Source organism: Haemaphysalis longicornis, unplaced genomic scaffold (genome assembly GCF_048455015.1).
Source record: "Haemaphysalis longicornis isolate Haplotype H1 unplaced genomic scaffold, Haemaphysalis longicornis Haplotype H1 scaffold_12, whole genome shotgun sequence".
Classification (NCBI taxonomy): Eukaryota; Metazoa; Arthropoda; class Arachnida; order Ixodida; family Ixodidae; genus Haemaphysalis; species Haemaphysalis longicornis.
Genome location: NW_027526225.1, coordinates 85031061 through 85058173, shown reverse-complemented (window position 1 = coordinate 85058173; position 27113 = coordinate 85031061). Strand labels below are relative to the sequence as shown.

Sequence of the window (27113 nt, the reverse complement as noted above, 5' to 3'; positions counted from 1 at the left end):
CGCATTGGGGCTCTTCTCGGACTCACCGCGGATAGTCCGCGGGTAGTCCGAGGATTCCCCGAAGCCATAGGGATGCATGTGAAAATCGAACGTCGGACTGCTTCTCGGGGAGCCCGCGGTGAGTCCAAGACTGTAAATCGAAGGGCCCCATTGTCTGCATGCCGTGCGCAGCGAGAGAAGGGTGGGAATGGCTTCGCGGGCGCAGCGTCCGCATGGCGCGCCATCCAGCTTCGCGCGCGTGGCGGGAGTTTTGAACTGCTAATACAGTTGCCGCGTCGCGCGCTGTCTCAAATCCGCGTGGCGCACTGTTTAAAAATTAGCTCAAAATTTGATTTCTCAACGAAATTTGTTCGTTATATCCCGTAAAGGGCAAATTTTACCTCGTTAAAACGAGGTTTTAAATACATTGGTTTCTATGGGGACTTTCAAGGGGAATTACGATTTGCTCGTTATATCCATTATTTCGTTATAGCCCGTCTCGTTATAACGAGGTTTAACTGTACATCTATTTGGCCGCATTACAGTTGGTCAGGGAGTTTCCGAGACGACGTGATCACACTGTCATTAAAAAATCATGGAGGTACTCATTGATTGGTTTTATAGAACAGAAAAAAAATATCCCACGGGGCATCAAATTTCTCGCGTACTCCTTACCATCTGAGTTACGAGACCCATGAAAGTAATGATATATATTGTTTAGTGGGGCACTAGTTTAAAGGAGCCATGAAGAGAAAATACAACTTCGTTTACTTTGAAAGAACTAGGATTCAGTATCTCACTCAGCGCCATTACAGCCACAAAAGATGTTTTTTTAACGAAAAAAAAGCAACAAGTATTTAAAAACTTGCAAATATTGCGCCACAGTGCCGTGTTATGAGCAAGAATGACGTCATACGGGCCAACAATAAAACATAATTTTCAGTGCGTTAACTGCACGTTAGCATTCAAGTGATGCGGTCAAATGGAACTGGAGGCCCCATTACAGACGTCCAGCCATGTGTCGTTGTGACAGGTCCGTTAGGCGGCCGCCAATCGCACAAACAAGGTTCCGTGACGTCATAGAAAAGTTTCGGGTAATTGGCTAGAGGGTCGCGATTGCTTCACACGTTTTCTTTAATATCTCCGTTATTTGTTCGAAGATTGCGATGATATTGGTATCATTGTTATCGGGACTAAGCACTCTTTCTAATAAACCCAACTTGTATTTTGTCTTCATGGCTCCTTTAAGAACTTGCATAGTCATTTAACCATTTTCCCCGTTATAAGGCAAAGCAGTCTTTTTATGAGCCAAAATTGTATTGTTTTTTTTTTTTTTTTCGTGGCCCCTTTAAGAGCCCCCCTCCGCCCTGTTATGCAGGTACAGTGCTGGTGACCAAGTGCCCCTGCCTCCACCCCGGCGACGTGCGCAAGTTTGAGGCAGTGGACGTGCCAGCCCTGCGCCACATACGGGACTGCATCGCCTTCCCGGCCAAGGGGCCCCGGCCACACCCCAACGAGATGGCCGGTATGCCTGCTGGATTTCTTCCCTGCGATGGGAATTTAATTGTCACTAGTGAAAGGGTTCTTGTTTTTTGTAGCATAAGCTACACTGGCGGAGGTTGAGCAGTTTCGCATGTGCCGTGAAGGGCTGTTCTGAGCAAGCGCGAGGGGCATTGGATTATATTGGCTTGGCTTGGTTTGGATTGGATTGGATTAAAGTGGATTGTGTTCTGTCATAGCCGCAGCAGACACACTGGCGCCAGCGCGTGCCTAGGTGTGTGCCTCAATTGCGCAGTAGCCAACTCTGATGCTGCGCCGGAGCCGCTTGATAGCCATTTCGCGTGGCTCGTAAAGAGCTGTGCTGAGCATGCGCGAGGAGCAGTGACTGGACCAAGGAGGTTAAAAAAAAATGCAGGACTGGACTGGACTGGATTGGACTGGCTTGGACTGGATTGCTGAACCTTAGCTCACGCTACGTATATCCTGGCATAGCAGAGTTAAGCCACTACTAATTTTGTGTCAAAGACACCGGTTCAGTGGAACCTTGCATCCTAAAGATGTGCATTCGACCTGACTGGCAAAAAAGCCTGTTTTGTTTGGATCGCATTGATCCTGCACTTGCTGCTAGAACGGTTAAACGGTGTGCCAAAACATAGTAGTGCTACTCAGTGCTGCTTTGTCCCCCCCCCCCCAGAAACCTGTCCCAGATAGGCCAATGGCATTCTCCATTTGTATTGCTTCTTGTGTTGCCTTGTGTGCTCTACAGTTGGGGACAACCTAGCTAAGCACCTAACAGTGTTTGCTTGAACTGTGTCCTAAAGATGTGTTGATAGTACCTTGACTATTGCTCTAGTCCAATGCCCAGTGCACAGGACACGCCAGTTTCCTTGATCCACACATTACGGACTTGGAAAAATTTTGCTGACAGCTAGCATTAGTTCAGCTTTTCAAGTGCGCTCATATAGGGATGGATGCTGTAGAGGTAACTGCTGGCATAGGGTACAGCTGTGGTTTGGTAGTCCTTGTACAGTAGTGTTGTCGTGGTTTTGATTAGGGGGACTCACCAGTTAATGTTCCCATGGAAAGTACTACCTCAGGACCCACGGGCCGAAAAATCATCGTGCACCAATACGAAAAGCTTTACTAATGCGTATCAATGTTCCAAATGGCCTAGTTTGCTTATTCTGGAGATATGTCACTTCGGTACTGAAATAAAGGAATTTGATGCTTGCTTGCTGGACGGCTAGCGCCATCTATAGTGAAAACTGGATAAACCGAAATTCATAACTGGTTGATTTCTTATCTCAGTAAAGAAGTAATATATTTCTAAAACAAGCAAACAAACCGTTAGGAACAAGTAATATATTTCTAAAACAAGCAAACAAACCGTTAGGAACATTTCTGTGGATTTGTAAAGCCTTCTTTATCGGTACACAATGCTCTTTAAGCCCGTGGGTCACGAATTAGTTTGACTGCAGCACTTGAATGCTAATGGCAGTTTACACACTGAAAATTGTTTTTAATGTTGCCTCATATGATGTCGCTCAAGCCCATAACGCGTCAATGTAGCGCGAAATATGAAAGTTTTTCAATACCATATTTTTGCACGTATAACCCGCACCAAAAATGCTGAAATTTCAGTGGCAAAGTAGGAGTGTGGATAATACGCGGGGTGTTTTCTTTTGTGCAGCTTCATGGCCATGGCAATGCACGTTGTGCCGTGAGGCTCCTACGCAGTAACACTGACTAAGCCTTCCATGGCAGTGATTGCGCAAAACATACATGGATGGACAAGAAAAAGCAGGACAAGTGCACTCTAACATCTGAATTTTATTAGTGAATTGTGACTTTCACCTTGCAAGCAGTGTACCGTATTTATTCGAATCTAGGCCAACCCCGTTTCTAAGCCGACCCCCAAGTGTCCAAAGCCAAAAAAAAAAAAAAAAAAAAAACTCACCTCGGTGTAGGCCGAACAAAAAGGCGAGGTCAGCATTCACAAAAATAAAACACATTTATTGTTGAACATGAAGATGCAGTTCTCATTCTGAGTCATCATCGCTGCTAGCCATCCTCGTTGCGGCGCACACAAATATCCTCTCCCGTTGCGTCCTCCAACGACGGGCATTTTTTTCATCCACGCCGAAGTCCCACCTGGCTTGAATGTTCGACGACAACTCCGCGGCTAAAACAACTTTTCTTTTAAAAGCGGCACTATAATGGCACCGCTTGTTTGGTGCCATTGCGCTGTCAAAACCAAATGCCACACCACACGCAGGCCACTATCCGCACAGTTCAAAATGGCGGCATCGCCCCCAGCTATGGCCCCTTAAGTGGCTACTGGCTCGTCTAGTAACGGCTACAATGCTTTCTTTTCTGGGTGGTGCTAGCTGTGCGCCACTTCCCTCAATTTCACTTGGAAATTGGCGCGTGTTTCAAAATCCTCGAATCCAAGCCGACCCTGGAGTTTGATATATCATTATTTAAAAAAAAACTACCGGCCTAGATTTGAATAAATACGGTATTCTACTGGCTAAATATGCGCTTTTTCTGTCTACATAGTATGCGATGTGTTGCTTGAGCAGTAGCTTTGGTGCAGCCTTTACTGCATCAATGTGCGGGCAATACACGAGGATAATTTTTTTTCTTTCCCGGCAGCCTAAAAGTGGGGGTGCGGATTATATGCAGGGGTGGGTTATACGTGCGAAAATAGGGTACTCATTGCGTTTTTTTTTTTTTTTTTTTTTCGGTTAAAAAACTATTTACATGGCTGGACTGCAGCTGAGTGAGCTACCGAAGCCTAGTTTTTTCAAACTGAACAAAGTTGTATTTTATCATCACTGCCCCTTTTATACAACATTTACATTGGTTGGACACTTTTGCTTAATGCACATTATTCTTAAGCGTCAACGCCGTTTCTCTTTGTAATATTTCTCTTGAAACTAGCTTTAAAACACGGTGCCTATGCAATCACTTCTGTTCAGAATCTGCAGTCATGCAACGATGGCTTTTAATTGGTCCATCTTTCAAACACTGGTGTCCAGGGTCGGACCTCGACGGAGACGAGTACATTGTGATCTGGGAGAAAGACCTCTTCTTCCCGGGAGAAAACAGGGAGCCCATGACGTTCAGCGACACTTCAGTGGGGGCTCCTTCAACCGGAGACCTGGTCAGTGCTTTTTCTGCAGAACACTTCGGAAATAAAAGACAGGAAATAAAAAAAGACAGGAATGAACACAGTCGACTCGTAACAGGGCACAAGAGGGCTAATTTGTTGGGACACACTGTTCTTGGCTGAATGCCCTTGAAGGGGCTTGCACGGGCGAGTGTATTTTTCCATTTGTATGGCTTGCAGTACAGTACCCGGGCAAGATACCGCAAAACTAGGAACAGATCTAGGAGGAAGAGGTTAGACCCTACAAGTGGCCAACGTTTCATTCAGCTACTTATATTATGAAGCAAATTAATTTTCCAAGAAGCATCCGCAAAACTAGAAACAGATCTAGGAGGAAGAGGTTAGACCCTACAAGTGGCCAACGTTTCATTCAGCTACTTATATTATGAAGCAAATTAATTTTCCAAGAAGCATCTTCTTCTGGCGACACCATGCAGCTTTGAAAGGAGTGGCATAATCTATCCTGCTGGAATATGTAACATATCGGTCGTGTTCTTCATGCTGTAGCACGCACATACTTTAGAAAGGTTTTGAGTATGGCTTCTTTTCGTCTTCTGTGCTGCCAACAAATCAGGGCACATTGCTGTGTTGGAAACACGAAACTTTATGAAATGTGAAAATGCGTAGTGCTATTCGCTTTACGCTTTGCCTTAATAGCTTGGTGATAAGGGTGCTGAGAAATGGCAACAGACTTGACCATTTTCGGTTTCTTAAGGCCATGCAGACAAAATACACGTTTGTTTTATTCGAAAGATTTCGTGCTTTATAGTGCCCCCAGCGCTTGTCCGGCAGCAAACGATGCCGCATTTTGCTGAGAAATTATTCAGTCTTACGTTAAAATTTTAATTCTCCTCCCAAATCATGTGTTTTCGTGACATCTGCCATGAAGTCATGAGGGCGGGTATTCAAACGAACTTCCAGTGTATCATTAGGCTCTGCATCCTTGCTTACTGTCAGTCCTCCCAGATGGCGCTACGATAGTCAGCCGCAGACCGTTGTCCGCTGTTGCTTTGTTCTTGACCGTATTTGCTTCTGGCTTGTTTTTGTTACGGTAGAAAGTGATCGCCTTGTGAAACATAGGGTATGCTCGACCAACGCCGCCTGTATAAACATTGCCTAACGCGTGAGCAAAAAATGGCCAAACAGCCACTCTCCTGTTGCTCTCTCCCACCCTTTCCCGCTCCATAGCCTTCCTGCGTGCTTTCATGTGCGCCAGCCAGCGCCGCTTCTCGGAAACTATGCAAAATAGTTTAGTTTGTCTAGCGTTCCCCAGGCGGCGCTCCGACGCCTTCGAGGCAAGCTGACAGATACACACTGTAGAAGTGGGTGCAGTGTTCGTGACTCGCGAGCAGTGAAGTGTGGTTCTATGTGGTTTTATGTGCCGCGCGTCCGCCGGCGTGCGGCACATAGCGGTGGAGTGGCTGAACTAAGTGTCCCTACCCTTCCCATTGGAAAGCGGGCACCGCGTCAGGCAATGTTTATACAGGCGGCGTTGGCTCGACAAACAGGGTCGACAAACAGACAACGTCGCTTACGCCAATTGGCCAGTGTCGTGTAAGACAACTCCAAAGCGGCAGGCTGCTGTGCAGCTAAAGCAAGCATAGTGCGCCCAGTACCAACAGCAGTGCGCATCGGTGCTTTTACGTTTACGTGTGTTTTCGTAACCTTCATTGTTTACCCCGCCATTCTTATGGCTCTAAAATGAATATGCATCACATTTAAGCGCAGATAGCTCCTTCGGCAAGCTTATAAGCCCTGCCTAATTTGCGTTTTCTTTTGCCAGCCTCAGCCAATCGCACAGCTAAGCATATGACATCATAGATTATGTTGCGGGAAGTGAGCTAGTGGCTCCTTTTTTCCTAATTATGCAGCTTATCTGAGCAAAGTGTGCATTAAAAGTGGTGTCAGTGTGATTCTAACGAGGCAATCTATCGAACGAACCAAACTTGTGCTTTGTCTGCATGGCCCCTTTAAGCTTCAGAAGTCAAGGCGCACTTGCTTGCACTCAGCTTGATGTCAGCCTCTGAACGGCGTTAATTTCTAACACGGAGCTGTTCTGGCCACTGAATCTACGCAGAACGAGGACATCATCCAGTTTCTGTGCAAGTACATCCTCAACGACAGCGTCGGTGTCATGTCAAATGCGCACCTGGCCTGGGCCGACCAGCTTGCTCGAGGCATCTTTGACCCCTTCTGCCTCACCCTCGCGCGGAAGATCTCGGTCTGCCTAGACTTCGCCAAGACCGGCATCTCCGAAGCGCTCTGCCGGTCTGAGAGGGTGCACTGGTACCCCGACTTCATGAACAAGCGGGGAGTGAAACCGATGTACCGGTCTTCGAGGGTCCTGGGCGAGCTGTACCGCCTGAACAAGACCCTCATCGGCAGCGGTACGGTAACGTACACCAACTCTGACTTCCACAGCGCACTGTTCGAGTACCCGGGCTGGCAGAAGCACCAGGAAGCCGCGGAGAAGGCCAAGTCCACGTACACCTGGCTGATGTCGCAGATCTTGAACCAGCACGGCATCGAGAGCGAAGCGGAGGTCGTCACGGGCGTCATCAACAGCGTGTCTCGGTACAACAAGAGCAAGCAAGACAAAAGTAGCGTGGAGACGCTCGTCGCAAAGCAATACCGCGCGCTCGTCGCAACGATGCGGCAGCAGTTCCTCGCCGACGTTGAGGCCGCTTGCCAAGTTGACCAGGGCTCGGGCGATAAAAAAAGCACGCTGCTTGAGATGGCATCGGCCTGGTATGTTGTGACTTCTACAAGCGTGTGGAGAGAGGAAAACAGCTTGGGTCTCCCGTGGTGCATCCCGGAGAACCTGTTGCTTCTCCTGAGGGAGCGGGGTGACGGTTCGTTGGTGCAAAGGCCGCCCGCGCACAGCCTGTTGGTTGCCAAGATCGACACCCACTGCTCTGATGGTTCGGCAGGGGACGTTGCTTTCGACATGCTGTGCAAATGGGCACAGAGCGAAGAGCTGCTACAAGACGGCGCTAAGGGGGATTCTCGGGTGTGCAAATCTTGTCTGAAACGCACATTTGAGGAATTCGCATTGGGCGGGAAAAGTTTGGAAGAGGAGCCTGCGTCTTCGAGAGACGAGACGTCTTCCGGTGTCGAGTTGGCTGAAAAGACGGCGGGCTGCCATGTGGCGGGGTTTCTGCGCCACCTCGCTGCTGCCCCCACAGAGCTCTCAGTGTGCACTGGGTGCAGCTCGGACTCCCGTCAGGCGCACACACTTACACTGGCTGCCCTGCACTGCTACTCCCAACTGGTCATCTCCCGGGACGTCTGCTGCTTTGGCCTGCCGTGCGATGCTGATCATGACTGGGCTCAGGAGGTCCAGGAGTCTGATCCCATCCGCATCAATGTGAGTACTGCTGGGATTGTTTGATAGCTTTTTTAAAAGTGCCCAGTTTTTTGCTGCAGGCTTAGCATTTATTGCTTAAGGCGCGGATGTCATCGTTGTTCGAGGTGGATAAGAAGTGAATGTGAAAGAGAGAGAGAGAGAATTTAACCGCTCCAGGCATAAATACCTTTGTGTGAGTGTTTTCAAGTCGCAGCCTTGTATTGCATAAAGCAAGCAAATCAGTTGCAACCAACGACATGCATCAGTTGTTTTCCATACAACAGATCCAATGTGCACTGCTCTCAAAAGCATTTAGTTGTTCTGAAATCGAGGGTTGGACGGAAACCCGTCTGGTCAGGAAAACACATTACAATAAAAACTGGCACCGACCAAGAATGTCTAAAATCCAAAAAAGACGTTTCGGCTCCCGTACGGGTGCCTTGTTCACAATGAAAAGTAGGGTGAAAGTGATCCGGTGATGTTTGCTTCAAGATGTGACGTAGGCAACGTGCGTACACGTGGGGGAAGTTGCCGTCATTGCGATTAAGTGTGTGCTCCGTGGTCTGGATTGTCAGGGATTCAAGATAAAGCCGAGAGGTGCAATTCTTCCCTTTTCCGATTATTTTTGCATTGGCCCAATCTATTTCATGGTGAGTTGCTGCAACGGGACTTCCAAAAGCTCCTCTCTGACGTATTTCGTTGCGTACCGCCACACCACAAGTCTCTCTACTACCGCCTGCTGTGTCATAACGGTTCTGCGGCGGCCCTTTACGGATTACCCAAGATCCATAAGCCAGAAGTACCAATGTGCCCCATCGTGGATTACACTCTATCCCACCTCCACAAGCTGTCCGGGTACCTGCATCGCGGTCTGCGACCACTTGTAGGGAACAGCGCAACGCACGTTCTTCACTCTGGAGACTTCATAGACAAGGTACGGGACATCGCCCTGGAAGATGGCGACATTCTGGTGTCTTTTGACATCCAGTCCCTGTTCACGAGTATACCAACGGACTTGGCAGTTGACGCATGCGTCGCAGCCCTCGAAAGAGACGCAGCTCTGCCAGAGCGCACGCCTATTGAAGTCCCGGATTTGCGGCGGCTCCTGAGTTTCTGCCTCGAGAACACGTACTTCACTTTTGAGCGCACGTTCTACAAGCAGATACACGGGACAGCGATGGGTGCAGCCGTGTCAGTCACAGCCGCAAATTTTATGATGGAGGCGCTTGAGCAACGTGCACTGAATTCGTTCCGTCCTGCGCCTAAAACCTTTCTACGTTACGTAGACGATTGCTTCAGCGTGATCAAAGAGGAGGCACTGACTGCATTCACAGCGCACCTGAACAGCATGGATGACGCAATCAGGTTTACCGTAGAGGAGGAGCAGCACGGCGAGCTTCCGTTTCTGGACGTCCTGGTAAAGCGCGAAGAAAAATCCTTGACGTTCAGCGTGTACAGAAAGAGCACCCATACGGGTCGCTACCTGCTTTTTAAGTCTGTGAACCCTGCCTCCCACAAACGGTCTGTAATCACCTCGCTTGTAAGCCGTGCGAACAGGGTTTGCAAGAAACCAGAAGATGTCGCCACCGACATACAGCACGTGCATCGGGACCTCTTTGCAAGTGGCTACCCTGAGTCATTTGTGTGCTCCGTGGAACGTCAGCTAGAACGTCCTGCGCTGTCCGGCAACATGCGTCCCAATCGTCGTGCTCCGATACCGTATGTTCCTGGCATTAGCGAGCACTTGGTGCGTGTTCTGCGCTCCTACTGTCCTACAGTGTACAGGTAGCGCATGTGCCAACTCAAAAGTTACAGCACTCCCTGGTGAACGTGAAGGACAAGCTCACAGAGGAAAAGTTCCCAGGCGTTGTCTACAGCATTCCCTGTGCAGATTGCGACCGAAGCTATGTCGGCGAGACAGGAAATTTTCAACAAAGGCTCAAGCAGCACATGTACGACGTAAGAAAGAAGAACGTGTCTTCTTACGCTCTAGCCGAGCACGCAGAAGCAACTCACCATGAAATAGATTGGGCCAATGCAAAAATAATCGGAAAAGAGAAGAATTGCACCTCTCGGCTTTATCTTGAATCCCTGACCATCCCGACCACGGAGCACACACTTAATCGCAATGACAGCAACTTCCCCCACGTGTACGCACGGTGCCTACGTCACATCTCGAAGCAAACGTAACCGGATCACTTTCGGCGCCACTTTTTATTGTGAACAAGGCACCCATACGGGAGCCGAAACGGCTTTTTTTTGGAATTTAAACATCCTTGGTCGGTGCCAGTTTTTATTGTCATTTAGTTGTTCTGCACATCGTTGGCGGATGCATTCGAGTTTTCAGATGTTCCGGCTCCACAGCTATAGGATGAAAGACCATTTTTGAATGGTCTTGCCAATCTGAAACGCCTTTTTGATGGTGCTTCTGTACAAACGGGGCGTCATTACCTCCGCATTTCCTTTCCTGGCAGAAAACTGAACCAAACATTGCAATCTGTGTTTTGTGCATCTGAAAATAGGGTAACTGAACAAACAATAATAATAATAATAATAATAATAATAATTTTATTTGCAAAGTCAGTGTGCCCACCCAGGGGCGTGCACGGCTAGGCAGAAAGGTAGAGACCCTTACGCAGGTGCGCCTGCTAGCCCGCCACTGAGTGGGTGGAGGGAGCGAAAACGCGTTGAATAAATAGACAGGGATTGGAAAGAAAACAAACAAACGAAAAGACGACAACAGAGACAAAAAAATGACAGCAGAGAGATTGTAGGAACATACACGAAACGCAGGAAGAGAACACGCAAGGACACACGGAGAATAATATAGACTTATAGTACATGGCGGGGCGTGGAGGAGACTAGGGGGCACTTGACAGAAGGGGGCGTGCATACGAGCGACACAACTCTAAGGATTCCTCTCTGCCACGGGGCAGAGGCTTGCGCTGGCTTGCCGGCAGTGAGAGGAACCCTCGTACAGCAGCAGGAACGAGGGACGTGCTATGCCTCGTGCTATGCCAGGAACGGAAGAGTCAAAACAATTTTGACTCTTCCAAACACCCATGAAGTAATTATCAATAGAGAGCACAACCGAGTACAGTCTCATCCCGCTACAACGAAGTCCGCTTCAACGAAATTTTCGCCTCAACGAAATATTTCCAATTCCCCGTCAGCCAGCCATAGAAGTCAATGCAACAAAGTGCTTGCCACAACGAACCATTTGTCTGGCTTGCTTTCGCTTCAGCGAAATTTTTGACGATTTTGGCTGCGTTTGAACAATTATTTTACAATAAAAAAGCATAGCGCCAGCTATCTGTAACTTCTTATACATTCAGGATGCTTCGTTTCACCGAAAACATGCGTGGTGCGCCCACACTGCCACCCAAAGCAAAAACCATGGAGGAAAGAACCTTTTCTTTCCTCCATGAACAAACTCATAGGTGGACGCCATTGTTTGCTGGTGATAACGATGTGGCTGGCTATATCTGCACGAGGCACAGCACCGGTTCGCCAAGCCAGAGCTATAGCCAATCCGTATCCAGTTGAAATTGCGCAAATGTGCTCTGCTGCTGTGAGCAGCTGTCCTTGCAGTTTTCCTTCTACAATTCAGCAAAGTTAAAAGCAAAAATAATGTTTTCGTGTTTAGTCTTTATCCCGCATCATCCTATCTTAGTCGAAAGCGCGCGGTCGCTTTAAATGACACCGCACGTGGCTTGCCCGCCAAGGTCAGTTGCTGTCGTGCCTAGTCAGAGGATAAGATAATGGCGCAGTTCCTGCCACAAGCGAGAGGGGTTCTTCCAACCGCCTATCAGCTATCTGCAAGTAATCAGCTCGGTGGACACGCCTTGTTGTACAGCAATAGTCTTTGTGCCTGCATTTCTTCACCTCTCCCCTCCTCCTCAGTATCACGCTCTTTGCGTGCTGGTAAAAAAACAGGTAATCATTGGTATGTTTGTTGTCTGAATAAACCCGACGTTACTGCGCGTCACTCCTTTTTCTAAACATTCAGTTACGCTGCCAATGATGCGGAAATATCCGGGGCTATTTTTCTTCCCCTTCCGTGCTTTGTCGGGGCAGATTTTGCCTCAACGAATTCTAGCGAAATTTTTTGCACGTCCCGTCAATTTCGTTGTAGCGAGATTCAACTGTAATTTTAATTTAAAATGCACCCATTGTGAAGAGTAATGTGGTGTCCTATAAGCAGGTAGCCCGCTCATACGTTTCTTTTTTATAGCACAGAATCAAGACTACTTATGTGACAAATCCGCATATCATATACATACTGTGGTGGTCTGTCGACTTGCTACACGCGCTAGGGCCTCTTAGTATCACCATACACTTTTTTTATTTTTTGCTTTGTGGACCTGTCTCCGTAATAACGAGGCAATAATGTCTGTATTTGCCGATTTCGTCCCCAGAATTGCCATCCATAGTCCGAACTGCAAGTTTCTATATCAACAAGGCAGAATTGCATGGCGAGAGACCGGTCGCCGAAAATTCCGTCCACATTGCGGGGTGCCCATATTAATGAGACAAGACTGTACGTCATTCCCTCCCATATTATGTCACAGCAGCGCGAAACGTGCAAGTTTTTCAATATTAGTTCCATTTTATCAGTTGAAAAAACGGTGTTTGCGGCTGGAATGGAACTGACTCATTTATCAGAGACCAGTTCGTTCAAATTGAACAAAATTGCATTTTTTTTTTCATGGCCTCTGAAGACACGCGCTGTCCTAATCTCGCAACTTTTTGTTGCCGTTTCCCCCAGAGTCACAACACCCGCTTCCTGGAAAAGGTTCGGGGCCAGCCAGACACGGTGCGGGGCCTGCTGTGCCGCTGGACCGGTGTTCAGGAGGTGAACATCCGGTGCCACAGTTACCGCTCCAAGAAGTACCACTACCTGGTGGTGTCAGCCGTGGGCCGCCTCTGGCAGCTTTGCGCCTTCGAGGAACTCGTCTCGCAGCCGTGGCTGGAGAACGCCATCATCACCGAGAAGCCCGGCAGCGTCCCCGGTCCGCCTCCGGAAAAAGAGCCGACGGAGGAATCCGAGGTTCTCTTCGACTATGACTTCGACGATGATCCGTTAGATTCGCCGGATGATTCCAGCGGAGATGGGTCATACGATACACTGTTGAATACGATGTACCCGGAAGAGGACTTTGAGATTTCCTTCGACGATGACTTCGACGGTGATCCGTCAGGCGACCCAGATGAATCCAGCGGAGATGATTTACTGTGTGGTGATGCGAATGCGTTGAGTGGAGACGAATTGTGGGACGGAAGTGTCACTTTTGGTGAAGATGATGAAGGTGATGGTTCGACGGATGATTTGTGATCGGCATTTGATTTCAGCAATGCGTCATTTACTCTGTGGTGATGCGAATGCTTTGAGTGGAGACGAATTGTGGGACAGAAGTGTCACTTTTGGTGAAGGTGATGAAGGTGATGATTTGACGGATGATTTGTGATCGGCATTTGATTTCAGCAATGCGTCATTTACTCTGTGGTGATGCGAATGCTTTGAGTGGAGACGAATTGTGGGACAGAAGTGTCACTTTTGGTGAAGGTGATGAAGGTGATGAAGGTGATGATTTGACGGATGATTTGTGATCAGAATTTGATTTCAGCAATGCGTCATTTACTCTGTGGTGATGCAAATGCGTTGAGCAGGGACAAATTTGTGCGACGGAAGTGTCACTTTTGGTGATGATGATGAAGGTGATGATTCAACGGGTGATTTGTGAGAAGCATTTGATTTCGGCAATGCGTCACTGTAGATGCGCCACTGGCCTCGGCTGCTTTTACTTGGACAACAACTTGAGTTCGTGAAAGCCGAGGCATTGGCTGCTGTTCCGACTTGTGGCACTTTTGGGTGGCTTGAGGGGACAACACAAAAAAATTGAAGTTGGTGTTGGCGACTTGTTTTTAATGGAAGCTCAAAGCCACTAAACTGAAGTGGTGTAACGAAAGGGCCAAAGTTTTGTCGGCTTCGTGGGCCTTTCTCATGTTGACGCCTATGTTCAGGCGTTTGATACACTGTTAATCAGTTTTATCACCGAAGCAATGTTCATACTGCCAAGAATCATAGTTAATTTATCTATTGTTGCGTTGTTCAAGCCAAGCAGGCTTTTTTTACTCATTGAAATTGATGTAGAGAATGTATAGAGAGTTCATTTCTTATGGCTTGCCTGTTTTTGTGTGCAATGTTGCAGAAACAATGGGGAAGAAGTTTTCTTGCACAATTTCCTAAAATAGTTTAAGTTTGATTCCATATTTTACAGTGCTACTCACTTCCACACACAACAACAACAACAGCAACAACAAAACAATGCAGAAGTGTCTTTGCTGACTTTCTACTTTGATTCAGGGGCTGAGATGTTTTGGTGCCGGACATGGCGTGAAACTGCGAGCTTGATTTGGGAACAAAGGGTATCTTTTTCCAATGAAAGCGGCAGATTTGACTGCACGGGGGCGTGGAATTTTGGTGCATGTTTAAACATTCGAGGCAAATGTGTAGCTCTCGACCACAGCACATCTTGTAGTGTAAGATCGTCTTGAGGTGTGAAATGGGCCAACTGCATAGGCGAAATGTTTCGCTGTCTTATCTAACTACACAACTAGGTGTCTGCCAACTGATGAAACCAGAAAGTTGATTCGTATAGAAAAATGAGGAAAAAAGTTGGCCATTTTCGGTCTTAGTAAAAAAAAATGGAAACACTCTTGATTGGAAGTAAGCTAAAGGGCGTACACTCATGCGAATATGGGTGATTTGATTTATTAGTTCTCTAGTCCGCTGGCGTTCTGTGTACTGCAATGAGCTGCAACCTGTCGTCATCTTCGTTCTTTTAGTTGCTCGCACGAACTGCTCCGAAGGCTGGTCATTGCATTGGTTTCCTATCTGGGGTGCCTTTGGCTCGCAAATCTGCTTTGCGTCTGGGCCTTCATACATCTTGGCAGCCAGCCTGAATGGGATGAATGCGAGCGGTCAACAGAAGCTTCGTGTTGTACCTACTAGCAAAAGTCACAAGGACGCTGCGGAATTTCGTCACGTACAAAAACCATTGCCCACACACAGTCCAATTAGAGTGAATGTATGAGAACCAGGAGCTTGCTTACTGTACCCAGCTCATTGTTCCTCTCTCGTAACACTGACTAGTCTTATAATGTCATAATTTGCCCTGACAAGTTTCTAGTTGTGAGGAGACAATATCTTAGTCATTTGTTTTTCATTCCCTGCTATTCCCTACTGCTGTGATTTCTGAGCTGTCAAGGGACAAGACTCGTCATCGGTTTTTTTTTCTCTCTCTCTTCATGACACTGTTGAGTGAAATCATCATCAAAGTCAGCGAATCCAGTGTTGGACACATGTCAAGGGATAAAAGGGCCGAACAATACGAGCTGAAGTAAAAGCGATATGTGAAGGCGCGTGTTGACAATCATGCCAGTCCTCAAACGGGCAGAGGGAAACACATTCAAAGGCCGCACTCTTTCAGGGCAGGCTCTTCTTCCCGGTTAACTTTTACTTCAACTTCCTGTTTGTATTGTCGGCGTGTCAACAGAAACTGGGTCTTGCTCTCCTATAGAGGAAACTTGTGCATTTATGTATATATTTTTGAGACCATTCCAATGCAAAAGCTTCACAGGGTAGAGCAAAAGGAAGTGAGTTTGAGAACAGGGCAAGAAGGGTAATATCATGATACCTATTGTCGCATTTTTACTTTCCCAGCATTCCTTTTTGACAAGAGGCTTTACCTGTTGTGGTAGGTACTCTTTCCTAAGCAGGGGGGGACCTTTTTATCTGCAGCACATGCATTTGCGGTATTTTGTACTTGCTAGTTTTTTTTTTAGGGGAACAACATTCCCAGCATCCAGGTGCATACTTAATTCTCGTACACGTTCCACATAAACCAAACAGGTTTTTGATTTCAAACGTTTGTGTATGAAGTCTTCCAATAAAGATTTAATTGTTTAGCTTTACCATATTTTTCTCTTTTTCGTTTATTAAAACTGGTGACGGTGAAATCACATGGCCGTTTTCTGCGAGAGACAGAGCAGTTTTGTTTGACAGCATTTTTGCTTGCTGGACTTGGTTTTGTTGTGATGGCCATCAAGGATGCAGAAACACCATCGCTCGCGCAGTGTGGGGTCTGTGCTGTGTATGTGGGGTCTATATTGCATGGTCATTTGGTGACATGGTTTTGTGTCAAGGGAAACATTCAGGAGGGCCAACACTACGTTGCTGGTGTGCAGTACTGCAATTCTTTCTGCCTGCCTTCCTCTCCCTTCCTCTCATTTTCCTTAAAAAAAAAAGTTAGTCCTTTTATTTCTTCCGCGTAAGCTGCAGTTAGTTTTGCCCTGATAGCGTAAGTGTATTGCGGGGAAGCATTTGTCGCGTTTTTGGCAGCAGTCACACCAGCTCAAAGTACATTGCGAGCGATGCTCATAAGATGGAATTTGCGGATGTGTTTATGTGAGAATTCGTTGTCCATCTGCATTTTGAAGCCTCGCTGAAAGTCAACAGGGTCTCACAGTTGCATGGAGCTGGACAGGGAGTGGATGTGAACTCAAGTTCATCATCTTAGATCTGTCACACTACCGAAATCGCACTGGTAGCGTAGATCCCATTCTGTTGATCGCACCGACTGTCGGTCATTTCTTGCTTCTTTTAATCGCTCCATCTTGTATTACAGGATGGGTGGAAATGAAATATAAGGACCCGATTAATTGCCAGTCTGTAATAAGCTCATTGGTTGTGTTGATTTAGAATAACATGCAAGAAAATTCCGTTTCTACACTTGACAGTTGTTTCTGCTGTCCCAGGACTGACACTTCAAAGTTGACATCATTTTAGGCATTCATGGGAAACTATACTCTGCTGAATGAAAAGGGTTGGTTTGCATTTCCCTGCTTGTTTGCAGTAATTTCAGATTATCTTACAGGCCACGACATGGGCTGAGGTGGATGGATTCCCGAACTATTGCCAAGCCATTCCGCTATCAGGGCGAGGTGTACAGCTAAAAACGGGCAATGTCATCAAGCCTGTTTCGTGCAAATGCAGAGGTGTCTCGGGGAAAAAAAACAAAAAAAAAATAGGCTCGTGGATTTCCCATTGTTAGAGTAACTAAGTTATTCAGAAAACTTTTGAGCATTCGAATTGCTGAAAATAAATATAATGATGGCTGCACGATGCAATTACTATAACCATTTGTCGTAATAAGTCTCAGTATCGAAGCCATTTTACAGATGTAAACGGCGCAGCTACTACTAGTGAATAATCATAGACTGACCTAAATAGTTAGCCTTCATTGTTTGGAAAGAGAATAGTTCTGCGAGTTAAGGCTTCATCTTTACTTATTTAAATGAAATATGTCTGCTGTGGATGGTCCTTCTGTCTTCATTTCACTTCAGACATAAAATGACTGCATATATAACGCGTGAGGGTTTTTGCTCTATATTCCGTTGGGGTGGTTGTGAAACTTGTGTAACTCTCGCAGGGCCGAGCTTACCTCATTCAGCGCCCTGTGGGAACTGCTGACAAGGCCCTTACCCCGCCTGTCAAACTCGTTTTTACAGCGAAGCTGTCTATCGCTAGGATTCTGCAGACAGTGTCCGACAGCAGAGCTCTGTAGTGTAGACAAGGATAGCACGCGAGCGTAGTGCTATATTGCGGCGCCCACTCAAATCCGTCTGATCGAAAAACTCTGTGCCACACCTTCAGCGTAAGGAAAAAATGATAAAAAGTGAGTGAGTGAAAGTCTTTTATTACCTCGAGGAGGGCCCGGGGGCCGGAAGGGGAGAGGAGGAGACAGGAAGGGGGCAACGTTGGGAAGGGAGAGGTGGTCACGAGGTGATGTTCATTTGAAGGTCCTGAGAGGAATAGTCAGTTCCTGAATGCACAGATAGGGGTGGTAGACCCTGGCTAAACTACTTTTGCGAGGCCACTCTCGAGAACGAAGCGCCCAAGGGCAGCAAGGAAATCGGGGTCGCTGAGTGTCGTGGGGGGTATCTCGCTTGGATCGGGTAGGGCATTCAACAGGATGGGACGGAAGGATTGGTACTTAGAGCAGTGCCAAATAAGGTCCAGTGGCAGATTTGCTATTGTAGCTGTCATAGGCGTGCGCTGGGTTCTAGATTAGGGGGGGGGGGGGGGGGCGAAGTCTTACCGTTGATGCGAAGCATCTCGGAGGTTCCGAAACGTTCACGAGATTGGGTATCCAAATAACGGAAAATGACCCGCACTCCCCTCTGCTTCGAGGAGTGCGCGAGAAGGCGGAGCGGCTGGCAGGCAGGGGTGCCCGGCTGCGGCTGCAGTGGGTGCCCGGCCACATCGGGCTCGAGGGCAACGAGCGGGCGGACGAGCTGGCCGCTGAGGCCCACGAGCTGACGCCCGCGGCCACGGATGCCCAGGCAGCGGCGGACGACTCCCGCCTGCTTATACAGCGGCACGTGCGGGCACAGCACCCGGACCCACGGCTGGCTGCTAAGAGCAGCGCTAGTAGTAAACGAAGAGTGTAAAACATAGGTATATTAGATTCTTTTTAGTTTGTTTGGTTAAGATGACGCGTCATCACCCTTATACAAAGGGGATACCACTATCCATCATCATCATCATTCGTAAACGGTGTTTTCCGCATTGTGAGCTGCACGGTGAAACATGTTGAACCAGAGCGCAAACGACAAGAAGTCACAGGACGACAGCAAGAGGACGCACGATTCGCTCGTGTGTCCTCTTGCTATCGTCCTGTGACGTCTTGTCGTTTGCGCTCCTGTTCAACATGCATCACCAACTCGCCCAAGTTTTCACGTTGCACAGGGAAGCATGCAGGGCCGTAGCCAGAAATTTTTTTCGGGGGGGGGGGGGGGGCGGGAGGGGGGGAAGGGGGGTTATGGATTTTGGGAAGGGGGTAGCTTTGCTGAAAGCAACAGTAAGTATTGCTTACGTGCTGCCTGGAAAAGCTTTCGGGAGGGGTTCGAACCCCCCCCCCATGGGTACGGCCTTCGGAGGGACTATGCTCACAGAAATTCGCTATAACGCCCGTTTCATTGACACTAACCCAAACTCAATTACATATGACAATTAGCTGCCAGGACGGCTCCACTATTACGCGAAATTGAATTTACTTTTCAAAATTACATACTTCGCAGCGAAGTTGTAAATATTGGGGGATTCGCGTCTGCTGCCAATTCAATGGCTTCTACGGGAGGGAAACGGACAGCCCACGTTTGTCCGCTGGAGTGAATTTCTAGTCCGCCCAAGTTTAAATTAGGTAATCAACTAAGAAGTATGCTCGATCACAAATTGCAAACCAACGGGTTTTGTTTCGTGTACTCCTTGGACTGCACCCCAGCTTTTGTATTGTCGCTCACGCTGAGGCTCGGCATCACAGCTTCGCGGGGTCATCCTTCTTCGCAGAGAGGAAGGACACTGAATTCATTTTAAGGCTGGAACCTTTTTAGTGGAACCGATGGCGTCCTGTCGAAAAGCTAATGCATTTCCCTATTGACTGGTTGGTTGACCGAAAAGCTCTCATAAAAAAATATATAAAAAATGCCGTATCTTCTTCATATTTTGATACAAGACGGCTTGAGTTGCTCCTGAAAATTGTCTTGTAAGCAATACATTGGTGTTTAGAAGTGAAGCCGACTTTTAAAATATCGTTTAAACTTGGTTTTTGTGAGTTGGCTTCTCCACATTGCCTGTTCTGCAGTGAAGCATGCCCATCAAGAGAGGGAGTGACATTACAGAAAATGGCTCTAACTCACGGGGAATCAAAAGTATCCCGAAACACATTACATGACAATTACCGGCTGAGGACCTATTCACGCAGCCGTCACCTTCTCCGTCATGGCGCCATCTCGTCAAAAAACCGCGATGGAGACTTAACGGGGTAGCGTTCGTACTGGAGCTCTCCGTTAGAGTAATGGGTCGTCTACCTTATGATCAGTTTAGCCCTAAAATTGAGCGTGCTTAGTCTGAAAAGTAAAAAAAAAAAATGGCTTAGATTTTTACGTGTTCTCACTTTTCGCTAAATTTAGCAGTAAAAATTTGTTTTCTGATTGGCTGGTTTAGCATGGGGCGTGGCCCCGTCGCGTTGACGGAACGGAAACGTACAGCTCGGCTTCCCGTTACCGTCGTACCGTTTTCGGCGAGAAATCGCCCTAGAAACCGTCGCCCATGACGGAAGACGGGGATGTGACGGGGGAAAAAACTGCTGTGTGAATGAGGGCTTAATCTGAAAAAAAAAAAAAAAAATTCCGCCATCTCCACGAAGTGAATGAATGATGAGAGGGGCGAAGCAAAAATGCTTATCGGTAAAACCGTGAAACATTCGCCCGCACATCATATAAAGGCTCGTCACGTCAATTTTTCACCGCTCCGTTGACAAGCCCGTCGACGACGTCGATGTTTGTGGTGGTTATGTAGGGGTTGTTTTGGACGATGAGAATCTCCATGGGTAAGTTCGCGAATTTGGTGTGTGGCATTATAGCCACCTTGGCCGTCGCCTTCTGAAGAGCGTCTTGTGTCGGAACCACAACCACCACCACCACCCCCGGTACGTGTGGTGGTAGTGGTGGTTCCAGTGAAAGGGCGCGTACCCACTCAGGGGTATTGGCCAGGAAATAAGTAATTTTTGTAGGGAAAGAAAAATATTTAAATATTAGAATGGATTAGCAGTAGATGAGTAGAGAAATAAAGGTAAGGAGATTAGAGAAAGAAAGAACAAAAAGGTAAAAACGAACACCATTTAATTAAAGTTGAAAGTAAGAAACACGAAGAAAGTGGTACAGACGAAGCAGTGAGCTGGGCGCGCATATTCTTGGCAAGGGAATCCAGTAGGACTAAATGATGTCTAGCACTGCAGACGGCCTGATTCCAGAATAAATGAGTGCAACGCACTGTAAATATCCCCGTGGCAGAATCCCAGTTCCTTCGCCCCGAATGATAGAATAACTGTAGTAGACAGCGGGAGGTTTAGCCGGCTGCATGTACTTTCTCTTGAGCTCGCAGGCGACGAAAAACAACCTCTTCTTCTTCTTCCTCTTCACCTTGTTGGGTAGCAACGAACGCGTTGAACGTTTTGTCCTCTTCGGCCAATCTTTGGTTGGCCAATCCCTAGGGGGATCCTGCCACAATCATCATTAATGTGCCGTGCCGTATACAGCAGCAACGAGGGACGGGACAGGGCCCGAGCAAGGGGAGCTTCGCCCCTAAAATAAAGAAAATGGCTTAGGCTTTGCCGCGCTTTTATCGGCGGTGTAGCTAGGAAAGTTCAAACAAAAAATGCCTTCTCTAAAACGTCTATATGTCTATTTATTTTCGTCCAGGGACGCGTGTTAAATATATTAAATATATTAATAGAAATTAAGAAGAAGAAATGGACGTGGGCAGGGCATGTAATGCGAAGGCAAGATAACCGTTGGTCGTTAAGGGTAACAGAGTGGATCCCTAGAGAAGGCAAGCGTTGCAGGGGGCGGCAGAAAGTTATATGGGCAGATGAGATCAAGAAGTTTGCGGGGATAAATTGGTCGCAATTAGCACAGGACCGGGACGCGTGTTTCCAAACGCTTCGCTGCACAGAGCACCCACGTGACACGTGTGATATTACTGCGCGCGCTATTATTTTGAGAGTCTGCTAAAACGAACCCGCCGTTCTGGCTCTGTAGTCTTGACGTAGAGCACTGCGTTCTGGCGCTGAGGACTTGGGTTCGAGCCCCAGCAGGTCTATCTCTTAGTTTTTTGTCATTGCGTATTTTTTTTCTAAATTTGATATTTTTTTCTAAACTCATATCTACGCGTCATTTTTGTTAGTAATGGTGATTTGGTATGTTTTAGGTCGCTTTAGGCTTGGGGCGCAACCAATGACCACGTTGAATTACCGTTCTCCATCTCGCCAACAGACGTGTCACGTGGCTGCTCTGTGCAGCGAAGCGTTTGGAAATACGCGACCGGGACAATTGGAGATTAATAGGAGATAGATAGATAGATAGATAGATAGATAGATAGATAGATAGAGAGAGAGAGAGAGAGAGAGAGAGAGAGAGAGAGAGAGAGAGAGAGAGAGAGAGAGAGAGAGAGAGAGAGAGAGAGAGAGAGAGAGAGAGAGAGAGAGATGAATGTTAGTGCACGTGATTCACGTCCAAATTGTGGAAGTTCTGTCCATTAGGCAGTGGTGGTGGAGTTACATCTGTGGCTTCAAGGTGCGGCAGTGGCATGCGACGATGAATGCGGCTGCGTGTCCAACAGAAAAGTGAGCTACTCCAAGTGTTGGGGCCATATCGTGGCACGGAGGTTTACAGGAGGAGTGACCAAGCTCTCCCAGGAGTAGGGGACGTTGAGGGAGAGAGTGTGGGGGGATAGGTGGTGCATAGAGTTTTTTACAAATACCGTATTTACCCGATTCTAACGCGCACTTTTTTTCCGGAAAAATAGGTCGAAAAATCGCATGCGCGTTAGAATCGGATACGAAACCGAAACTGCCGAAACAGCGGAAATTTCGTCCCACCCATCGCCATCGCCATCTGAAGATGGTGTAAAAGCTTTTAGCGACGATTTTTCGGACGCAGGACGCATAGGCGCCTAGGCTTTTCTATTGGCGTTCACGCAAATCGTCAAATCGTTCCACTTGCGCGCTTGATAACAGCAATGACAGCAGCGCCTCTCACGCGTTCAAAACGAGCGGTCGGCTGAAGCGTGCGCCTCTGGAGAAGCTCGCGGGATGGGCTTGCGAGGCGTGGGCCACGATCCCATCGACCATGGTTGAACGTTCATTCAGAACTGTGGCATCGCGAACGCGCTTGAGGGCACCGAGGACGAGATGTTGTGGTCAGCGGAGAGCGAAGCGATGAGGAGTGATATGAGTGAGATTACTTCGGGAAATAAATCGCCCGTTTCTCTCGCATTCGTTTATTCGTTTTTCTTGCTCACAAAGTTCCGTGCGCGTTAGAATCGGAGGTGCAAGTTTTTTCGTTTTTTCCCAGGAAAATTGGGTGCGCGTTAGTAAAGGGGGCGCGTTAGAATCAGGTAATTACGGAACTGCACTAGAGAGGAATCTGGCGCTAGCGTCTATGCGGCTCACGTCAAGGCCGTCTGTGTCGTCATGGGCCGCCATTATAGCACGCGCTCGCCTTAGTTTCATCATTGGCTTGGATTGAAACGTTTTAGTGACCGCAAATTTAAACAAAGTGCCACAAAAACGCGAAGAATAGTGTGCAATTATGTAACTGGAAAATAAAAACAGGCTGTTTGAAGGAAAAAGGAAGTAAAGTATTTTTGCCGGAGCGGTTGTGCCTGCTATTCCGCAGGCCAAGGTTGTAGTTACGAACAAGGTTAATATTTGGGGGGGGGGGGAACTCATTAGAGACTGATTTTATTATTTTACCATTATTGCAAATAATAAGTACTGTCGGTATTGCTAGGGCCAAATAGGAAGGGATGCATCCGGTTGTGGAGGAGCAGGCTCGTTTTGTGGTGGGACCGAAGAGGTAGCCATGGGAGGGTTGAAGATACACTCCCGGGCAGCAGTGTGTGCCGTGTGGCTACCTGTGGTCCCCAAGGTGTGAGCCGGGGTCCAGACCATGCAGATTTGAACATTTTCGCAGCGTAACTCTTGAATAGTTCGAAGCATTGTAGTGACCGTTGAGTTTGGTGAAAAGGGATGATTTAGTTCCAGAAGTGGAACATAATGCGGTATTTCTGAGACGGAAGATTAGAAACACTATTTTGTAGGTGTTGTAAACCTCTGAGGATGCCGAAGAGTTCAGCTTCTTCAACAAGGCCATAGATACTGGCAATTGGTCGTGATCCGCTAAGCAGAGGCACATCGGAGCATCTCCAGGCGATGGCCACTGCGTGTTCATGGACAGCTGCGTCAGTGTAGATGTCTATTTAGTCTTTTGCCTTGTCTTGGCAAATCTTTTTAGCCAGAAGTTCCCTGCCGTTTACCATTTACAAGTAGAGAGGGGCGTTGTCTCGTTAGGTTTGGCTGACCGAGCCGATCACGTCGAGGAAACATCTGAGCACTTCTCGCGCGCTGGGATGGCGAGGGACCGCATGGTCTCGTACAGAGACATAATTAATCATTACAGATTGGAACGGGTTCAGTATCCTCCCCCTCACTGTACTCTCAACAAATGGCAATCTGTAGCATGGCGCCTCTTACAGACAAATACATTCCCCAATCCGGTCATGTACAGCCATTGTTACCCGGGGCTCTACACGAGCGAATGTAAGCTATGTACGGGCAGGGCAGACCTGCGCCATATTATTTGGGAATAGTTGTATCGTGGGCGACGGCGAGCGGCCTTGGCAGCGACGGGAGCGAAGGCGCACCGCGCCGGCCCACGCACAAGCCCACAAGAAGAGTGCGACCTCGCTGTTACAACCCCAGACAAAGAATGATTTATTTCACATCCCAACGGCACCACCAGACACGCATACGCATCACGTGCGTGGAGCATTAGCGTGGAGCAAAACGTGCGTGGAGCATTAGCATCACGTGCGTCCCACCGCAACGATATCTAGTAACAACCTAAATACAACAGAAACGCACACAGTGCGCGGGCGCTCCACAGAGGGCGCCACTACACCACAGGAATGTCCCCAGAAAAAGAATTCGTTACGTGCTTTGCTATTAATTAAGACCGAGGAGCAGTGGGAGACCGTTCTGCGCAGCTCCGATTCGGATGTACAGATCCGAGTTGTCCAAATGGCCGAAGACGCCGCCGGGGTCCAAGGACTTCTGGCCGCCGTCTGAGGGGGTGAAGAGGCTCGGCCTCCTTTGCATCAAAACCATGTTGGACAAATAAATGTTGTTTCTCTCTCTCTCTCCCAGAGGAGGACGTTCCCATGGAGGAATGCCTCCGGAGAAGGGCTCTCGTTCGAAGACGCTATTTAGCCCGTGCCGTTTTGCAACTGCTCTCCCTTGCGGAGAGCATTCTAGATGTTTCTGAAAACGTGAGACCATTTCGTCATATAATGTTTGAAGCGGAGGAAGAGGTACGGCCTGTTCAAGAAGGTCAATCCGAGTGTGGCGTGGGAGACCTGTAATAGTACGGATCAGGGATCGGTTGAGGATTTTTAAGTCTTGCAGATGTTGAGGGCTGAGGTCGGAAAAAATTTCCCCGCATTTCCCCGAGGGGAAGAATGTGAAAGTGCGAATGCAGGAGTTGAATTTGCGTGGTTCGGTAATGTTCGCGAAAGAGAGATCACACACACACACACACAACTACAAAGAAAGAAAGATGCATGTATTCACAGACACCTATTTGTGTTGTGTACTTGATTGCTAGAGCGGATCTCAGCTTTGAAATGTCGTGTCAGTACTCCTTTAAGCGGGTGCATTAGCCCTTCTCACGCCCGATTCCTGGCCAATCCCCCACGTGGGTATGTGCCATGCACAGACACCTATTTGTGTTGTCGTTGTACTTGATTGCTAGAGCGGATCTCAGCTTTGAAATTTCGTGTCAGTACTCCTTTAAGCGGGTGCATTAGCCCTTCTCACGCCCGATTCTTGGCCAATCGCCCTGAGTGGGTATGTGCTAAAAAAATTAGGAACTCTTCTTGGCCAATCGCCCTAAGTGGGTATGTGGTGCGGACGGACGGACGGCGGTGGACGCGTGGTTCAGATTACTTGGCCAATCGCCCTAAGTGGGTATGTGCCATGCACAGACACCTATTTGTGTTGTCGTTGTACTTGATTGCTAGAGCGGATCTCAGCTTTGAAATTTCGTGTCAGTACTCCTTTAAGCGGGTGCATTAGCCCTTCTCACGCCCGATTCTTGGCCAATCGCCCTAAGTGGGTATGTGCTAAAGAAATTTGGAACTCTTCTTGGCCAATCGCCCTAAGTGGGTATGTGGTGCGGACGGACGGACGGCGGTGGACGCGTGGTTCAGATTACTTGGCCAATCGCCCTAAGTGGGTATGTGGTGCGGACGGACGGACGGCGGTGGACGCGTGATTCAGGGTCGCTTAAGAAGTGCATTCGCACTTAATACGGAACCCATAAGTAATGCGGCCATGAGCTACTGCTCTTGCTAGCACTTGGCATGAGGCTTGTTGAGCACCGCCGTATTTGTTGGATATTCGAGTGACGAGGTGCATTAAATCAAAGCGCAAATATCTCGTTCTGCAAGCTTATAAGCCCCGTATAACTTACGTTTCCTTTTGCCGGCCTCAGGAAATCGCACAGATGTCCAGTATGCAATGTATAAGTGTACTCAAATTCAGTTCATTTTGCATTGCTTACACAGCAAAACATTCATGGTCCCTTGGCGTTTTTACCAACGGAGATTAAACCGTTGGGGGGTAGAGGTACACAGCTTTGCTGTAAAGGTCTCTTGTCTTAGACGCACGCAGCTCTCTAGCGCGAGGCGTAAGCGAGTGAACCGGTGTTTAGTACCGCGACTACAAGAGACGAACGACGATTACGATGGCAACGACGACGACAGGTGACGCCAACAGCTGCAGCCCTTAGGGGGATTCGCCCCGAAACGGAGCCCCTGGTTGAAGTATTCTAAACGCAAAACGTCACCGTTCTACGAGTGAACCCGGGTCGGCTACTAGCGATTCAAGTGAAAGGCGGTACTATGACGGGAGCGTTTCCTTGAAACGTTCTCATTTTATTGCCGGTTGCAGGGAACATAATAAATTCCGCTGTACCCGTACAATTACAAACAATAGAATAAATTGCATTTAATTCATTAAAAAAATGTCTGGTTGTTGTTACGAGCATTGCGAAAGTGAGCGGCAAATTCCAAGCACGTGAACCCGCGCACGATATTCACTCACTCATATCTATTGGCTAAAACGCTTGTTGACTCGTTTACAAGGCCGACATCGTGACACGACGCGTGTTGCGTTCTGCGACCGTTTGTCGTCGTCAATTCTGGCACCATGTGGGCTTTAGCGAAACAGCTGCTCCTAACTAACAACGGCGAGGCCACATGATCGTCGCAAAGGAAGAGAAATGGCAAGCTGGGATGAAGAAAATGTCGGGAACAAGAACCTCTTGCTTAAGTGTCCTTTTAGCGTAGCACGCAAAAGGGATGGGGGGCGGCAACAAAACGACGTAAACCGTCTAACCTAACTTAGTTCATGGTAGAGCAATCCCGGGCAC

At 47.9% G+C, this 27113-nt stretch overlaps 1 protein-coding gene across 1 annotated transcript in view; it reads left to right on the top strand.

The window, feature by feature from the left end:
• Window positions 1–15652, top strand: part of LOC144162910 (uncharacterized) — a 36839-nt gene extending 21187 nt beyond the window's left edge. Inside the window, exons 7-10 of the mRNA XM_077693630.1 lie at window positions 1358–1504; window positions 4521–4645; window positions 6729–8018; window positions 12766–15652. Coding sequence (XP_077549756.1) covers window positions 1358–1504; window positions 4521–4645; window positions 6729–8018; window positions 12766–13332 — 2129 coding nt within the window. The 3' untranslated portion in view covers window positions 13333–15652. The remainder of the gene's footprint in view (window positions 1–1357; window positions 1505–4520; window positions 4646–6728; window positions 8019–12765) is intronic.
• Window positions 15653–27113: the final 11461 nt, after the last annotated feature.